Source organism: Bufo gargarizans, chromosome 1 (genome assembly GCF_014858855.1).
Source record: "Bufo gargarizans isolate SCDJY-AF-19 chromosome 1, ASM1485885v1, whole genome shotgun sequence".
Taxonomy (NCBI): Eukaryota; Metazoa; Chordata; class Amphibia; order Anura; family Bufonidae; genus Bufo; species Bufo gargarizans.
Window position 1 is genome coordinate 222,710,604 of NC_058080.1, and position 17,966 is coordinate 222,728,569.

General features: G+C 37.9%; 1 protein-coding gene across 2 annotated transcripts; it reads right to left on the reverse strand.

Annotated features, from left to right (window-relative positions):
• Positions 1 to 1,043: 1,043 nt before the first annotated feature.
• Positions 1,044 to 17,250, reverse strand: PITX2 (paired like homeodomain 2). 2 transcript variants are annotated; one of them, XM_044268708.1, is made up of 4 exons: positions 17,078 to 17,250; positions 13,655 to 13,730; positions 3,705 to 3,910; positions 1,044 to 2,403 (listed from the first exon to the last, which is right to left on the reverse strand). In XM_044268708.1, the coding sequence occupies exons 2-4, from the start codon at positions 13,698 to 13,700 to the stop codon at positions 1,840 to 1,842; spliced, it is 816 nt and encodes a 271-aa protein (XP_044124643.1). In that variant the 5' UTR covers positions 13,701 to 13,730; positions 17,078 to 17,250; the 3' UTR covers positions 1,044 to 1,839. The 2 variants fall into 2 exon arrangements, with proteins under 2 accessions (XP_044124643.1, XP_044124569.1); XM_044268634.1 differs by lacking the exons at positions 13,655 to 13,730; positions 17,078 to 17,250 and adding an exon at positions 5,232 to 5,675.
• Between the last annotated feature and the right edge of the window lie 716 nt (positions 17,251 to 17,966).

Below are 17,966 nucleotides of genomic sequence, written 5' to 3' on the forward strand. Positions count from 1 at the left end.
CAGTACTATGTGTTGACACGTTGGAATAAATCGATTAGGAGTGTGGAACAGGAGATCAGCAGGAGAGAAGGCCAGGTCCCCCCAGACTGCAGCCTCTTCACCCATCCATTCATCCTTTTATTTCAGAACACCCTGCTCCTATTTCTTCCAGCCCGACATTCAGATCCACTTGTTATCTCCCCGAGGATCCTGAGTGTGATCACTTTCTATCCACCCCCTCCTTCCTCAACTGCAGGAGCTGACAAACTTCCAATACACTGCTCCCAATACACAAATCCGTCTGCCTCCTCCTCTGCCCTGCACCCTGCCCAGAGCTGGCATGGCACCCTCACCTACTAAAGTCCTATCACACGGGCAATGTACAAACTGCAGTGAAGCCTCAGAGTTCATGCTGGATCAACTAGATCTTCCACCATGGATGACCACAAGACTGGGGAGACTACAAGGGAGGGAGCCCTCATATAACCGCTGGTTTGTATAGAGTAGAACCATGCTATTTTCATTATATATATATATATATATATATATATATATATATATAAAGCTAGTATTTAATGTATTATTATATATTGGATTATAAGTGTATAAGTGTAGTATTATACCTAAATATATTATTACATTAGTCTTCAGTAATTTAAATATATTATTAAATTACTAAATGTATAATTGTAATATCCAATATATATATATTACTAAATATATTCCTAAAATAAGCATGTAATAATTTAATTTAATATATTCTATATAAGATTATTAGAGTATATATATATATATATATATATATAGTAAGATTTATATAGGAGTTTATATATATAATATATATATATATATATATATTCAGACAGCTTTTACTTTTGCCCATACTTCTGAATTCCATACATAACACACATTTTGTAAAATCCGAATATTATTAAAACATTTCTATCTTCTGGAATAAAACTAGCATTTCCCCTCCAAAATTCCTAGAACTGTGTTCTCACGTATGTGCTTATCCTAATTAAACATGACATTATTTCACTCCAGACACTGCAACGTTTCTCGAAGATACTTTTATTGTTAAAGTCTCATGATTTTTTTTTCCGCCAAATATTATTATTTTTTTACAAGACAATAATTCGCTTTACAACCAGACTTTGCAAGGAAATTAAAATAATAAATAATGACATGTCTAAATGCTATTGTCCAGCGGGTTTATTTTATTGGATTTAGTGAATTTTGCCGAATTCTTATATATTGTATTTTTATTTATTTTTATGGGGGGGGGGGGGTTGTGTATTTTAAATAATGAAATAAAATTCCTATGGCAGGAAATAAAGTAAGGCATGTGCCAAAAGTTGGGGAGCCTAGTGCCCAGAAGCATTGTCCTCTGTGCACGGACCATGGGGCTATTGTCTAGTGAAGCACATGGCAATACATTGCTTATATACAGTCACCTGGAGGCAGATTCTCCTTCTCTCCCACTGCATGCTTTATTTTAAAGCCTGGTGCATATGTAACACTGTAAAGATCATAATGACCGACAACTGCTGCTTATAAAATTAATTTGACATTTCAGTATATGTACATCCTTTCAGTCCATTGTAACAATGCTAAACTTAAGAAAAAAAATGAACAAGCTTTAGAGTAACATTAAAATTCCATATCCAGTCAAACGTGTCCATATACATATATATATATCATTCTCAATGTCCGCTGCAGTCGGTCTCTTGTGGTCGAGACGCTCTCGAGTTTAGCAGTTTAATATTTTCTTGTCTCCTCTATTTAGAGTCCACATGTGATGAGTCTTTGAAGAGAGGATGGTTCCCATAGAGTATACATACATGCACCTATACATATACATCACACGGGTCTGTCCACAGCATATTGGCACGCGCTGAGGTTGGATCCAGGGTTCTGAACACTGGCATATCCAAAACTAGAGTGCTGCTTAGCTTTAAGTCTAAGGCTTGCCAGGCTAGAGTTACATGTGTCCCTGTAGACATAGGGGGGTGTTGGAGGGGCATAAGGGCAAGCTGAAGTTGGCACGGCAGAATTCAGAGAAGGGTTGCTCAAGTTGTTGAGGTTATTCAAGCTGTTGAGGCTGGAGCCTGGCACCCCTGTGACGGCAGAGGGCACCATGCTGGAGGACATGCTCATGGAGGAGATGGAGTTGGGCGAGGAGAACATGCTTTGTGAGGATAAGGGGTTGACATTCATGGAGTTGAAGAAAGGAAAGCTCTTGGTGGAAAGTGAAGCCGAGGTGAGGCCCTTGGCTGCCCAGTTGTTATAGGAGTACCCAGGGTACATGTCATCATATGGTTGCATGAGTCCATTGAACTGAGGTCCGAAGCCGTTTTTGCACAGTTCTGCTTGTTGGTTCCTTTCTCGCTTTCTCCATTTAGCTCTGCGGTTCTTGAACCAAACCTGTAGGAAATAAACACAATAAATGGTCACTTAAGGAGAACTATAGGTAAGGTGTCTGTACATACTAACTGGTAAATTGAATCGACATGTCATTAGAGAAACCCAAATCACTGTTAGGTGGGACCAAAGCAGCATTGACTATCTCTAGCTAGCACCAACATATCATCTTGAATAAACTGTCTGCATGAAGTGAGCAGAGTTGTCTAAGAAGATCCCCCAGTGCTAATCTGCCCTGACTGCTAAAAAAAACTTCTGACCCAACTTGTCCTCTCTGCAGCTTGTTGGCAGGGTTTGCCTTTTAACTATGCACTAAATGAGATCCTTGAGTCTCACAGACAATGGGGGATCAATGTGCAATACACATCCTGGGTGTGGGACTTGTCAGCCACCCTCCTGCTGGGTGAATTTGTGTATTGGAGCAGTCCCTGAGACTCCCCTGTTTACACTAATCATGTTGTACATTACAGATCACTGTACCATTAATCCCTGGCACTCACTTGACAAGAACCACATTAGCCCTACTTTAGCATTCACAAAATGTCCCTAATTCCAACAGAAAAGATATCAAGGGTCCTCCCTGATGAAATACCTGATACTACACGGCAAGGGTATATTTATGAACTTCTTCATAGGTTTACTAGCCCCTAATCACAGACCATCAGTCCATATACACATGGCACCTATGGAGAGGCTGGATTATTGGAGGCCTTGAATAAGCTCCAATTTCTACATTTTACAATGATTGCTGGGTTAATATTTGAGGCTACCTTGCCCCTGACACAAACTTTGCAGATTGTCCTTCAAGGCTGTTTTCCTAGGTTTTAGGTGCTATAAATCTTATCTTTTTTTTTTCTTCACCAGGAGATCTATGCAACTAGTTTGGGTTTGCTCAGTGAGCAGGTCTCTTGAAATGCATCTAGCACTGCTCTAAAGTATCATTCAGCAGCCTCATATTGAGATTGCTCCCTCTTTGAACGTGTGTAAGATTACAAATATCAGTTTGAAGCAGTAAATTCACAGATGCTGGAAAGCAATCCATCCAGACTGGCCCCAAGAGACAACTTATATCCAAATACCACATCATTATTAGAAATGTAGCTTCAAACGCTTTCATTATACCATATAGCGATAGTATATCCAGACCAGGGAGCCTTGTGTGTTTTATTATTGTCCTTGGTATTAGATACTATTATATTAATGTTATATTTTATCAATTCATATAATATTTTAGTTTAAAAATGGATAAATGTGTGTTTAATAAATATCTCTATGTGCAAACACCAGTGAGTGGTGCTCCTTACCCTGACTCTGGCCTCTGTGAGGTTGGTCCACACAGCAATCTCCTCCCTGGTGGACATGTCAGGGTAGCGGTTCCTCTGGAAGGTGGCCTCCAGCTCTTGCAATTGTTGGCTTGTGAAATGAGTCCTCTGCCTGCGTTGTCTCTTCTTCTTGGACGGGTCGTCGGCGCTATTATCCTCATTTTTACTTTGGTGGCTTTTATCTTTATCTGTTTAATTGGAAAAATACATCACGAATTACATATACAGTATATATACATAAATATATATATATATATATATATATATATTAGATAATACAATTTCCATATATACTTGAGATATATATATACTCACCTAAATATATAATATACATATATAATATATAAATGCAATTTCTATATAATATATATATATATATATATACACACACACACACATATAATACATAAATACATAATATATACATATGATTCGATATATACTTGACTATTATATTTGACAATTTCCACATATACAGTACTTGAATATTATACTTGACTATGTCCATATATATTTGGCTAATATATATATATATATATATGGATATATAAATAAATATTTCATATATACTTGGTTAATATATATACACGACTGCTTTCATATATACTTAGCTAATATGTATATTTCAATACATACTTGACTAATTTATATATATATATAACTAATTCATATAACATATATAAATAAATATATATATATATATATATATATATATATATATATATATATATAGTAAGACAAAGAGCATCTAACGAGCTTTGCCCCTTTGGCCTGGTGGGACCAGCAGAGGGGTCGCCTACAAAGCCAGTAAACCCCCAATAGCTCAGGGCCGTGGATTATAGTCCCCTGGCTGTAGAAGTGGAGCAGGGTTGCTGCACACATTTATTAAAACACTAGAAAGCTTCCCGCACAGATTTCCCTATAGAAAAGTGACTATAGCACATAAAGGCACATTCCTCCCTTTTTTAGTGGTCATTTCTTTTCTTAGAGAGCACAGATCGTTGATCCCCAGAGCACATAAGTCACCTATGATAAGTTGTAGTCCTTCCAGCTATTTACTAAAACTTATCAGACTGCGGTTGTGGAGCTGGAGGAAGGACACTTTTATGGCTCTGCGTCTGTCACACTGCAAGTGAAGCGAATCACTGCACGTTGTGTCACTGCTGTCATTCACCGCGACATTGCCTCTCAGTCACGACAAGCAGAGATTTACCTCTTCCTGCGACATAAAGCAAAAATGACTATTCCTAGTAGTGCTGATACTTAGCATATTCCTATGGTAATTCTAACAATACTCCTGCAGTAAATAATGCTAGTTATTATAATCCTACTAGAAATTTCTGTCCACAATACTACTACTAATACTACTACTGCTATCTCACTGTAATTCTACAGACTACAAATAATAATATTACTGCTAATAATGCAATGATTCTATGACACAAAGGAAGTTTTGCCAAGCACAAGGAAAGCCTGAGGTCAGGTGTGTGGCTTGGGGCCGGTTCTTACCTACAGCTTCTGGGCTGGAGGTGTCAGAGATGGTGTGCACCTCAAGCCTCTGCTTACAGTCCACAGGGCGCTGCCCCAGCGAGGAAGCCATGGAGAGCAGGGTGACTGACTGGTGGTGGGAAGATGCTGAGGCCAGTTTACTCCCGGCTAAGTGCTCCAAGTGTAAGGGGTCTTTCATAGAGTTCATGGAAGAGGTGAATGTGTGCAGATCCAGAAGGGAGCAATCCTCTGTGACAGATCCAACTGGTGGCACCAGAATCTAGATGTGACAGTGGCTGGTGGAGGAGCTGTCACTTCTACAGTCATACAGGCAGCTAGGACTGCATGTTCCTGCAGGAGACCTCCCTCTAGAGCAGCAGGCAGTGCATGGTATGGTGAGGGCACTGCACCTTCACTAGTGACAATGGACAACCAGCAATAGCTCAGCAGCTTCCCTGTTTCACTAACATCTTAAACCAGAGATGTGTCCTACCCAGCTGCCTGACGTCATCCACATCACCCCCCCCCCAAGCACTGCTGTGAGCACACCCCGCACACCGTCCTAGCCAATCACAGCCTCCACCTGCTGGGCGGGGCTACCGTAATTATAGACACCAATCCGCACTCGGCCAGGGCACTGCTCTGCTGCAGAGAGGTCGGTGCATAGCCTAGCAGACCTGGCTCTATGCACTGCTTCTAGAATGACGACTTTTCCATCATCCCTTTCCTAATAGTTGTTATTATGGTAATAATCGCAGAGAGCAGGACGCATTGTAATAAACGCCCCCATAAATCTGCAGTAATCTGCATAGGAAGTGTTCCATGACTATATTAAGGCAGATTACAAATGTGTAATCCCTGACAGTGAATAGTGGGGGTGATGGTCCTGAGCTGGGGGTCTGACCTTCCTCACACCAGCTTTATGTGTGCAGGCATCAGCATATCACAGCCGCATAGCTCTGGGGGATGCTCTCCTTATAATGCTGCTCCATTCTGGACTTTATATTCCATTTATGTACAGTGAGCTCCATGGACATATCTGCCGACCCCAAACATCGCAAGAAGACATCACAGCCATCTTCTGCATCCCGCCCAGGCCCCAGGAGCCGGAGGACAGACAGATGTCATCATGACAGCCGCAAACCATAGAATTCTACTGTCTACATTGTCTATCTATCTATCTATCTATCTATCTATCTATCTATCTATCTCATATCTATCTATCTATCTATCTATCTATCTCATATCTATCTCATATCTATCTCATATTTATCTATCTATCAATCTCATATTTATCTATCTACCTATCTATCTAATTTCTATCTGATTTCATATGTATATCTATCTATTATCTATCAGTATCTATCTCTAATCTATCTATCTATCTATCTATCTATCTATCTATCTCATATCTAGCTATTATCTATCTATCTACCTATCTATCTACCTGTCTATTATCTATCTACCTGTCTATTATCTATCTATCTAATTTCTATCTAATTTAATATCTATGTCTGTATCTATCTATCTATCAATCAATCATTTTATCTTCTATCTATCATCTTTATGTCTTCAATATATCATTTTTCTAAAAACCTACCATTGTAATAATACATATTATCTACTGTATCCATTCCATCGGTCTAAATCTATCTGTCTATCTAATGTCTAATTTCATATCCATGTCTGTCTGTATCTATATATTTATCTATCTATCATTTTATCTCTTATCTATCTATCATTTTATTATCTATCTATATATCTATCTATATATCTATCTATCTATCCATCTATTTATCTTTCTAATATCTAATTTCATATCCATGTCTGTCTGTATCTAATTATCTATCTATCTATCTATCTATCTATCTATCTATCCATCTATCATTTTATTATCTATCTATCTATCTATCTATCTATCTATCTATCTATAATCTTTATGTATTCAATATATAATTTTTCTAAAACCTACCATTGTAATAATGCATATTATCTACTGTATCCATTCCATCGGTCTAAATCTATCTATCTATCTAATGTCTAATTTCATATCCATGTCTGTCTGTATCTATATATTTATCTATCTATCATTTTATCTCTTATCTATCTATCATTTTATTATCTATCTATCTATCTATCTATCTATCTATCTATCATCTTTATGTCTTCATTATATTATTTTTCTAAAACCTAACATTGTAATAATACATATTATCGACTGTATCCATTCCATCGGTCTAAATCTATCTATCTATCTATCTATCTATCTATCTATCTATCTATCTTTGTCTATCTATCTATCTTTATCCATTCTTTTCTTTCTCATCTATTTATCTTAATTATTTTTTATCATTTTAACTCCATCTAAAGTCTATCTATCTATCTATCTATCTATCTATCTATCTATCTATCTATCTATCTATCTATCTATCTATCTATCTATCTATCATTAAAATTGCTCTCAACGCCTTTGGCTTGTGTAGATCTTTATTTGAGGCGTTGTATCCCTGAGATTTGGCGCAGGATCTGGCAGACCCCACAGCGCTTCACCAGAGACAATGCTCTTACATTGTGTAGTGCCTTTTAATCTGATAAGACTCTAATTTGCTTAAGTCTTTTAAATGGGGGTTTAGCCCGGCCCTAGCAGTTTCTTATTGAATTCCCAGTAATTCCCAGCAGATGATAAAGTATATGTGTAAAGTAAATATTTCCACTTTCTGAACTGCGGCTGATGACCTGTGAGTCAATATGAATTTGGATCAATCTTGGGCTGTTTGTGTATTAGGCATATGTGTGCTGTGACATGGGTGATGTGATCATTATGGGTGGGAGGCCTGCTGAGAGCCCCCACCATTAATGTGGACCCGGGGCAGGGTGCACATGCTATGTATGATATATATATATATATATATATATATATATATATGCTATAGACAGTGGGGCTTCTACAGGACACTTACACCATAGTGCTGTCCTGAACCTGGCCTATAACTAAATCACAGCCTGCAGAATGATGATCCTATAGTGACAGGACCAGAGCCGGTACTTTGTAGTATCATTTACACAGGACACAAGAGAACTAAACAGATGGATTTGTATGGCACAGTCTCCTACCCCAGTGCTGTCCTCCATATACACAGAGCTGTCAATGCCGCGGGGGCCACAATTAATAACTACATGATATTAGACTCACACAGCTTCACATACACTCCCATAACACGCCGGGAAGTAGAGACCTATTCACACCAGGGGAAACTGTCCTCTGACCGCACACTGTCTGGGATCTGCGGCCAGTGATTGGGTTCACCTTCCCCTACAGGAGCGTACAAAAAGCTGGAGGGGAAGTAAAGCCGGGGCGGATCCTATATCAGCATGATCCGGTTTTCTGTCCGGCGCTATCAGTGAATAGACCACAGTGCAGACACAACGCATCAGTTGTCTCCATGTATCCATCCATTCTAGCTTTCAATTGATTTAATTGATCGATCTATAAATATTTTTTTATTTCTTTTTGTATCATATCTATCGATCTATTCATCTAAATTCTTAAATTTTTTCTTCTGGTCTCATATCTACTCACCTAAATTATTTTTATTTGCCTATTTAAAAAATCTGTGTATCTATCTATCTATCTATCTATCTATCTATCTATCTATCTATCTATCTATCTATCTACTCAGGCAGCACAACTTCAAGCTGGTGGCTGCTATCCCTCCAGGACGCAAGTCCAATGTCCTACTAAACAATACTCCAAATAATGAGGCAGTACTCTAAATCTTATGGTAATAATACCAAGTTTTTAATTTACTCTATCTATCTATTTATCTATCTATCTACCTATCTATCTATCCTTATTATATATCTATCTATCTATACATCCATCATCTATGCTATATCTATCTATCTATCTATCTATCTATCTATCTATCAATTATCTATCTATCTACCGATCTATCATTATTATTAATCTATCTATCTATTTATCATCTATGTTATATCTATTAATCAATTATCTATATATCTATAAATTATCTATCTCATATCTATATTATCTATCTATTAATTATCTATCAATCAATTATCTGTCAATCATCTATCAATCAATTATCTATATATCTCATATCTATATATCTAAAATCTATCTATGTGTGTATATATATATATATATATATATATATATATATTATATGTCTAAATTCTACCCCCCCCCCCCCCACACGTTCTACCACACCATGGAAGGTAGAGGTGCTATAAGTATAAGTAAATAAGAAACTAAAAATGTACATTTCTATTTTCTCACACTACAATAGCCCCCTCAGATATGTCTTCCCCTCAGATATGTCGCCCCCTCAGATATGTCTCCCCTCAGATATGTCTGCCCCTCAGAAATGTCTCCCCTCAGATATGTCTTCCCCTCAGATATGTCTTCCCCTCAGATATGTCTCCCCCTCAGATATGTCTCCCCTCAGATATGTCTTTCCCTCAGATATGTCTCCCCTCAGATATGTCTTCCCCTCCGATATGACTCCCCTTCAGATATGTTTCCCCTCAGATATGTCTTCCCCTCAGATATGTCGCCCCCTCAGATATGTCTCCCCTCAGATGTCTCCCCTCAGATATGTTTTCCCCTCAGATATGGTCTCCCCTCAGATATGTCGCCCCCTCAGATATGTCCCCCCCCTCAGATATGTCTCCCCTAAGATATGTTTTCCCCTCAGATATGTCTTCCCCTCAGATATGTCTCCCCTCAGATATGTCTTCCCCTCAGATATGTCTCCCCTCAGATATGTCGCCCCCTCAGATATGTCTCCCCTCAGATATGTCTTCCCCTCAGATATGTCTCCCCCTCAGATGTCTCCCCTCAGATATGTCTCCCCTCAGATATGTCTTCCCCTCAGATATGTCTTCCCCTCAGATATATCTCCCCCTCAGATATGTCTTCCCCTCAGATATGTCTCACCCTCAGATTATGTCTTCCCCTCAGATATGAGTTGCCCATCAGCTCTGTCTTCCCAGATATGTCTCCCCTACAGCTAGTCCTCAGATATGTCTTCCCCTCAGATATATCTCCCCCTCAGATATGTCTTCCCCTCAGATATGTCTCCCCCTCAGATATGTCTTCCCCTCAGATATATCTCCCCCTCAGATATGTCTCCCCCTCAGATATGTCTTCACCTCAGATATGTCTCCCCCTCAGATATGTCTTCCCCTCAGATATGTCTCCCCCTCAGATATGTCTTTCCCTCAGACATGTCTTCCCCTCAGATATGTCTTCCCTTCAGATATGTCTTCCCCTCAGACATGTCTTCCCCTGAGATATGTCTCCCCCTGAGATATGTCTTCCCCTCAGATATGTCTCCCCCTCAGATATGTCTGACCCATCTGCTATTATTCCCGGCGACACAGTACAAAAACGCCTAAAACAAAAGTGGTCCATTTTGGGGTCACATTTTGTGGGACCCCTGGGCTGTATATGATATGAGTTTCTATAATGACCCCTAGATGTAATGGTGCAGTGTCCAGTCAGGATCATTTCTATACTTTCCATGGACCAAATCCCGAGTATTGTGTGCGACAGAAGGTGCTACAGATGTCATCTAATGAGTTCCCGGCCATTGCAGACTATAAGACTCATAGATGGAATTATTCATGTGTTGTAGTTAGCACTATCCGTGCTGCTGTGATAGCCACATATTCACACTCACCGTCCTCTCCCGTCCCCGCAGTATTCGGTAGAATGATTATTGTGAGATATTTGCAGTATTCTTCACTATATCTAACCCGCGGACAGGGACATAACCCTGCGCCGGGGGCTGATGCCGGGGTTAATGCAATGCCAGGTGCCCCCGTGCCATGTATAAAGCTTATTGCCATAATATCCCCCTAATAGATAAATTGCTCCTGCCATTTGATAACACAGCCCTGGTCCTGCTGCACACAGCGCGGATTTACTGGCCGTTCTCCTGGATGGAGAGCCATTAATTACCATTCAGTCAATATTAGGCAAACGACAATGCTTTCTCCATAGGATTAAACAGACATCAGATTGTTCCATTAGTTTATTCCTGCTCACGAAAGAAGCTTTGCTTGTACATTTCTAGTTCCCTGGAGTCATCTCAGCATCTCCAGAATATATTATATTATTACCAGTACTGAGGAGAACAAGGAGAAGACACTACAGAGAGACCTCACTCAATCATTCTAATTACAACCATATTAATTACTGCACTTTAATAAACTATCAGCGGAGAAAGATAGTCATATACTGATATAAATATGATTTGTTTATATATCTATATATATATATATATATATATATATCTATATCTATCTATCCACACATATATATATATATATATATATATGATAAATAAAATAATAATAATATATTTATATATTTGTTCTCTGATATTTATTATTTGCTCTTAAATATATTTATATAATTTGTTCTATTATATATGTTATATATATATATATATATATATATATATACATACATATATATATATATATTATATTATTAAACTATTGCGCTTGTAGATACAAGATATATTATATTACATTAATCTCTAAATTTGTTTTCCTAGAAATCACCCTGCCATTGCCGCCGCCCCATTAATCTCCCCACCTTGTCCTGTGAAGCAGCGGTGCACAGTGGTCTTCTTTAGACAGGTGGTCTTCCTCTCACCACACCGCTCCAAATATTGGCTGTGCTATATCTGTTACATGACATCCTGACTTTCCACGCATTCATTCATTCACAAAGTGTCAAATTCACTGTTTTTGTACAAATCTAGGACGACTTCCCTTTCGAATTTTCCTATACCTTACCGTGGAAACTTGCTTTAATAAATGATTATGATAAAGTACAGAGAGCATCCACTATTGGCATTTGTACATTTGCATGTATCCCAAGTTACAACAAAATAAAAAAAATTATGTACGATAATACAGCTTTGTACATTTTCCGACCAGTATATATTTTTATGCAATTATTTCCTGAAATTCAATTCCTAATGTTAAGTTTGTTGTTTTGTTTTATCTGTTTACTTAGATTTTTTTTTATAATATGTGTGTGTATATATATCTATCTATCTATATATATATATATATATATATATGTTAGTAAAAAAAATCTAATAAAATACCTACGTTTTTACAGACACGTTTTCATTTTTTAACAGATTGTATGCCTATGCTTACATAAATTCTAAGAATAATGTTATAAATGTTTTTATTGTATATTTAAAATATTATAAAGAGAAAGATATGTGAAAATGGATTAAAAATTATTAAAAAAAATATAGAATGTACCCTCTGTCTGAAAGGTGATCAGTACACCGTCTGCCAGCAGAGGGCGCTCTATGATTAACCTTCTTGCAGCTCTGTCCATAGGGAAAGGCCCGGACTTCTCCAAAGGCTTGTGAATTGCAGCCAATAAGAGAACTATTTCTTCCTACATACTAATAAATCGCTTTCTCCTGGTATTTCCACTGTCGCATTATTTGTTAGTGCCATACAGAACATTTGCATGTTCATGTTTATCTGGTTCCTTGGGTCGTTTTGTGACAGCAGCAATGTGGAGGATTGTCTGATTTATATTTTTGAGTCAGGCATTTTATACATAGATCTTTTTTAGGTTTTCAATGTCTTTATGTTCCTCTTTTTTGCCCAGCATGCCCTACGCCTAGTGTAAAGGTGTTCCTCTAACCACTGGCAAAGCCACTGTCACTGTGATGTATTCTGCCAGTCAACCTCCCTGATTGTTTTCTGCTCCTCTCTGTCCCCTATGTCCCCTATGTCCCCATGTCATTACAAAAGAGGCACTGCAGAGACTTGCACAAGGACTTTAGACATGTGGCTTTACTGCAGAATGGCCTGGATGGGGAGCCCTGCTGCTCTATAACTACTCTTAGGTTAGGTCTACACATTTTGTCGACATTTTGTCGCACCAATGTCGCGCGACAATTTTTATAATGGTAGTCTGTGGTGTCACACTGCGACATGCTGCGACTGCCACACGACAGTCGCAAAAAACCCCATTAGGCTAGGTCTACACGATGACGACATTGATGTCGCACCAATGTCGCGCGAAGATTTTTGTAATAATAGTCTATGGTTTCGCACTGCAACATGCGAAATGCTGCAACTGCGACAGTCGCAAAAAAACATTAAAATTGATTTTTCTGCGACTGTCGCGTCGCAGTCGCAGCATGTCGCATGTCGCAGTGCGACACCATAGGCTATCATTATAAAAATTGTCGTGCGACATTGGTGCGACAAAATTTCGCGCGACGCAAGTCGTTCTGTAGACCTAGCCTTATACCACATCACCAGGGTTTAGTGTCATTACACTTTTAGTTATTATTTTATTTATTTTACAAATCTAAACATTTAACATTTTGTAATATCAATACATAATAGACTTCATTCTGGGTCCTTACCTAATTGGACACAAGCTGTCACCAACTTGCGACAGTTAGACTCCATTCCAGCTCCTGTCACTTAGTCGGTAAAATACTGAAAAGTAAAACGAAAAATAAAAGTTAGAGAAAAAAAATTGAAAAGCTATAAAATATATAGATCATCACATATATCAGTTATATGTACAATTTTGCTTTATAAAGGAGTGCTTTAAAACAAAGTATTATTATTATTATTATTATTATTATTATTATTATTATTATATTGGTGTAATGTTTTCAGCAGATATTTCTTCTTTTCTATCTGTTCTATTACTGATGATGATGATGATGATAATAATAATAATAAGTAGAAGTGAAATATAGATACTGCTTTAGCAGTCACATCTAGCACAATCATTATTATTGTCATGGGAATGATTAATCATACTCCTATGATTACTATTGATACATAATATGCCACACAAGTGTACGATTTATTTTAAATTATTGCTAACAGCAGCTAAAAGTCAGCATTTTCTGATCAAGTTAAAAGATTTGGTGCAGATGATAGTATTATTATTATTATTATTGTTACGCTTCAATTTTTATCATTATTGAAAGATTTTACTATCGATTATGCGTTTAGATAACCAATATAAATCATATTAAATATACAAAATATAAAATTGCAAGAGTAAAAAAAAATCAGACACATCTAAAACGAAATCCTCTAAGGTTGCAGGACACAAACACAATTAGCAGAGCTGTGATTCCTGCACACCTCCTTGTTGTTTCTACAGGCACTTATAACACTAATTGCAGGCTGTCCTACCATTCCCATCAGTGTCTCATTTAGAAAATTAGGTTTTAATTAAGGAGGGCTGAGAGCAGGCCTATATGTGGGCAGTGATTTAATTTTGTGGCGATCTTCAGAGGAAGCTACTGTACTAGATAGAACACAGGGGGCATGGGACGTGTGGCATCCAGCAGTGTTGGTGGCACTACAGCGCCATACCCTTACAGAGATGAAGGCTTCATTGTGTGACAATATTTAGTGTGTGGGGTGATATTTATGACAAGCTGTAGTCGCTGTAGGTTCACAGTCATTGTCAGTGGTGCCCCAGTTTTCCCAGACTGGTGCCAGAGAGGAGCAGAAGTTTGGCTGCCCAGATTGGAATGATTGTGCAGTAAAATCACAGGATTAGTGGCTGATTGAGATGTCTGTTGGTGAGATATTAGAAAATTCATTATCCCAGCTCTCTCCTCCGAACTCGATATGAAGTAACACAGATGGGATTTTATTAGGCCAGGCTTGGAATGTTTACTTATGATAATTCGGGAGGAAATTTGCATGTCATCATCTTGGTAATCTTTTCTCTTCTTTAATGTCTGCATGGGCTTGATGATTACTTCATGTCTGCATTGATACAGGATCCTGACCTCGAGCTATGGCCTAATTATTACAATGATCTTTTTATTTCAGCTATTTTATGGTCACCAGTCCCTGAAGGTGAAGGCAGGAGCATCATCTAAATACACATTATATAACTTATGTAGTATGGAAGTCCTCTACACTGTATAGATACATTAAAGCCAACACCCCCAACATACACACAAGGTACACACAAATATTAATATATAGCAATTAGTGTATAAATCTATTAGCAATTAATATCTATCTATTATCTATCTATCTCTGTTATATATCTATCTATCTATATCTAATATCTATTATCTATCTATAATATCTATTATCTATCTATATATCTATATATCGAATATCTATCTCTATTATTTATTATCTATCTATCTATCTATCTATCTAATATGTATCTATTATCTATCCATCTAATATCTATTTATCTGTCTGTCTATTATCTATCTGCCTATTTATCATCTATCTATCTATCTGTCTGTCCATCCTCACTTATATATCATAATATAACATATTTATAAAATATTTATTTTTATATTAATGATATGTAATAATATAAAAAAAAAACTAGCAATTACACTGCAGAGCCTGAAATAGGGTTAGCACTTCTACCCAAATTACGGTGCATTAAAGCACATACATCTCTCTCTCTCTATATATATATATATATACACCCATTCAGTGATATTTGTGTGACACGGGCCATGTGTGCAGCGTGTCCTAGAGATAACGCGGTGCGGTGCAGTCACAGGTTGTGGACGTGTTCACACTGGATCAGGCCTGTTTACGGTACAATGCACCAGGTTGTAAACACTTGGAGAAATGATTGGACCACCAACCCTCTGCTACTCCACTTTACTCCACTTTGCGGTGAAATTGAAAGAATATAATTTTCATGCTTGATTCATAAATACACAATTCCCATTCCCCACCCCAGCTGTTGGAGCAGTGAAACTTCTAATGTGTTTTATGCCCTATAGCCAGCCAGTCTGCTATTAAAATTATGGCAGACACTTAAATATGACACAAGTATCAAACAGTCCACTTCTGTGCACAGATAGCTGCGGCCCAATGAAAAAGCAAAAGAAAATGAGATATGTAATTTTATGTCTGGGGCACATTTAACCATATTTCACACATATCAGTATCCTCAGATCTCCAACCATCTGGACTTGCTTTGTCTTCTGTTACAGACTCGCCTGACATTCTAGGGAAGTGCTGGGGTTAACTTTCATACACCAGACAGCCCTGTACTTTTTATGGATTGGAGAGCAGAACATAAAATACAGTAGATATAGTGGGGATGAGTTTGTCATTTGGCGCAATTTATAGTTAGAACACAATAAACGTGTATTCTGTGCCCCCCCCCCCCCAAGACCTCATGTAATTGACAATATTCAGAGTTCAAGCTATCTATTATCTATCTATCTATTTATCTATTATCTCTATCTATTTATCTATTATCTCTATCTATCTATCTATCTATCTACATCTATCTATCTATCTATCTATCTTGTCTATCTATCTATCTATCTATCTATCTTGTCTATCTATCTATCTATCTATCTATCTATCTATCTATCTATCTATCTATCTTGTCTATCTATCTATCTATCTATCTATCTTGTCTATCTGTCTATCTATCTATCTATCTGTCTATCTGTCTATCTATCTATCTAATCTCTATTTTCTTAAGCTATGTTCGGCACTTTTCACCATCCCAGACATATAATGTTCAGAGTCTTCGGGCCTATCTTCAGCAGTAACATTCATAGGCTGTATATCCTATATACCCAGACCTCTGTAGGGTTCGGTGCTTGTAGGAGAATGCATATAGATGTCATTATAATGTGCACTTCCATACTGCCTCACTGTTACACACTGCATTGCACAGGCAGTAAAAGGGATTAGATGTCAGGAGAGAAATCCTACACAGTTAGGCCCCAGGTGGAACCAATGTGTGACCTTTCCTGATCTCACATCTTTACATTACAGCAGGAGTATCATGCTAGTGGCTGTGTACTTACTGTGCCTGGAGATGAGCTGGTCTAGGCAGGGGTCCTCAGTGCAGTCTTGTATAGGACATCACATAGAAAGGACTACAGGAGAATCCAAAGCAATAGAAAGAAGCCAGAAGCAAAGTCCCAAGTTGGTGAGAGGTTCCTGGTAAGTGTGAGATGAGAGGTTCCTGTCCCTGGGTCTCTTCCCCTCTCTCCCTGCCTCTATGTGTCTCTGCAGTGGGAATGACGTGACGTCAGCAGAGATTCCACCAAACTCAGGCAGCGGAGCAGGAGGGAGGAGAGGGGGTCAGGGAGGGAGGAGGGCACCCAAAATCTCATCACTGGGTCACAGGAAAAACATAACTGGCTTAATAACAAGGACAATGACATGTACAGTGCATGCACTCACTGAATGGTGCTGGGGCATTGATATCCAGGGACATAGACTCAGAATGAAGCATCTGCCCTAGATATGGGGCTACAGACTAGGAACAAGAGGGCACTAAACATGAGAATGGAAAGCCAACAAGAGAAAGAAAAACTGCAGAGACTCTAAAAATCATCATCATAATCCATCATAGTAAAATCTAAGCACTTTCCTGAGCGATGATTCTTCTAGATAGCAATACAATAGTATACATTTCACATCTGGGATAAAATTGTGTTTGACTATCTATTATCTATCTATCTATCTATCTATCTATCTATCTCATATCTATCGATCTCATATCTATCTATCTTATATCTATCTCTATCTATCTAATATCTCATATCTATCTATCTATCTATCTATCTATCTATCTCATATCTATCTTCTATCTATCTATCTATCTATCTATCTATCTATCTATCTCATATCTATCTATCTATCTCATATCTATCGATCTCATATATATCTATCTATCTATCTATCTAT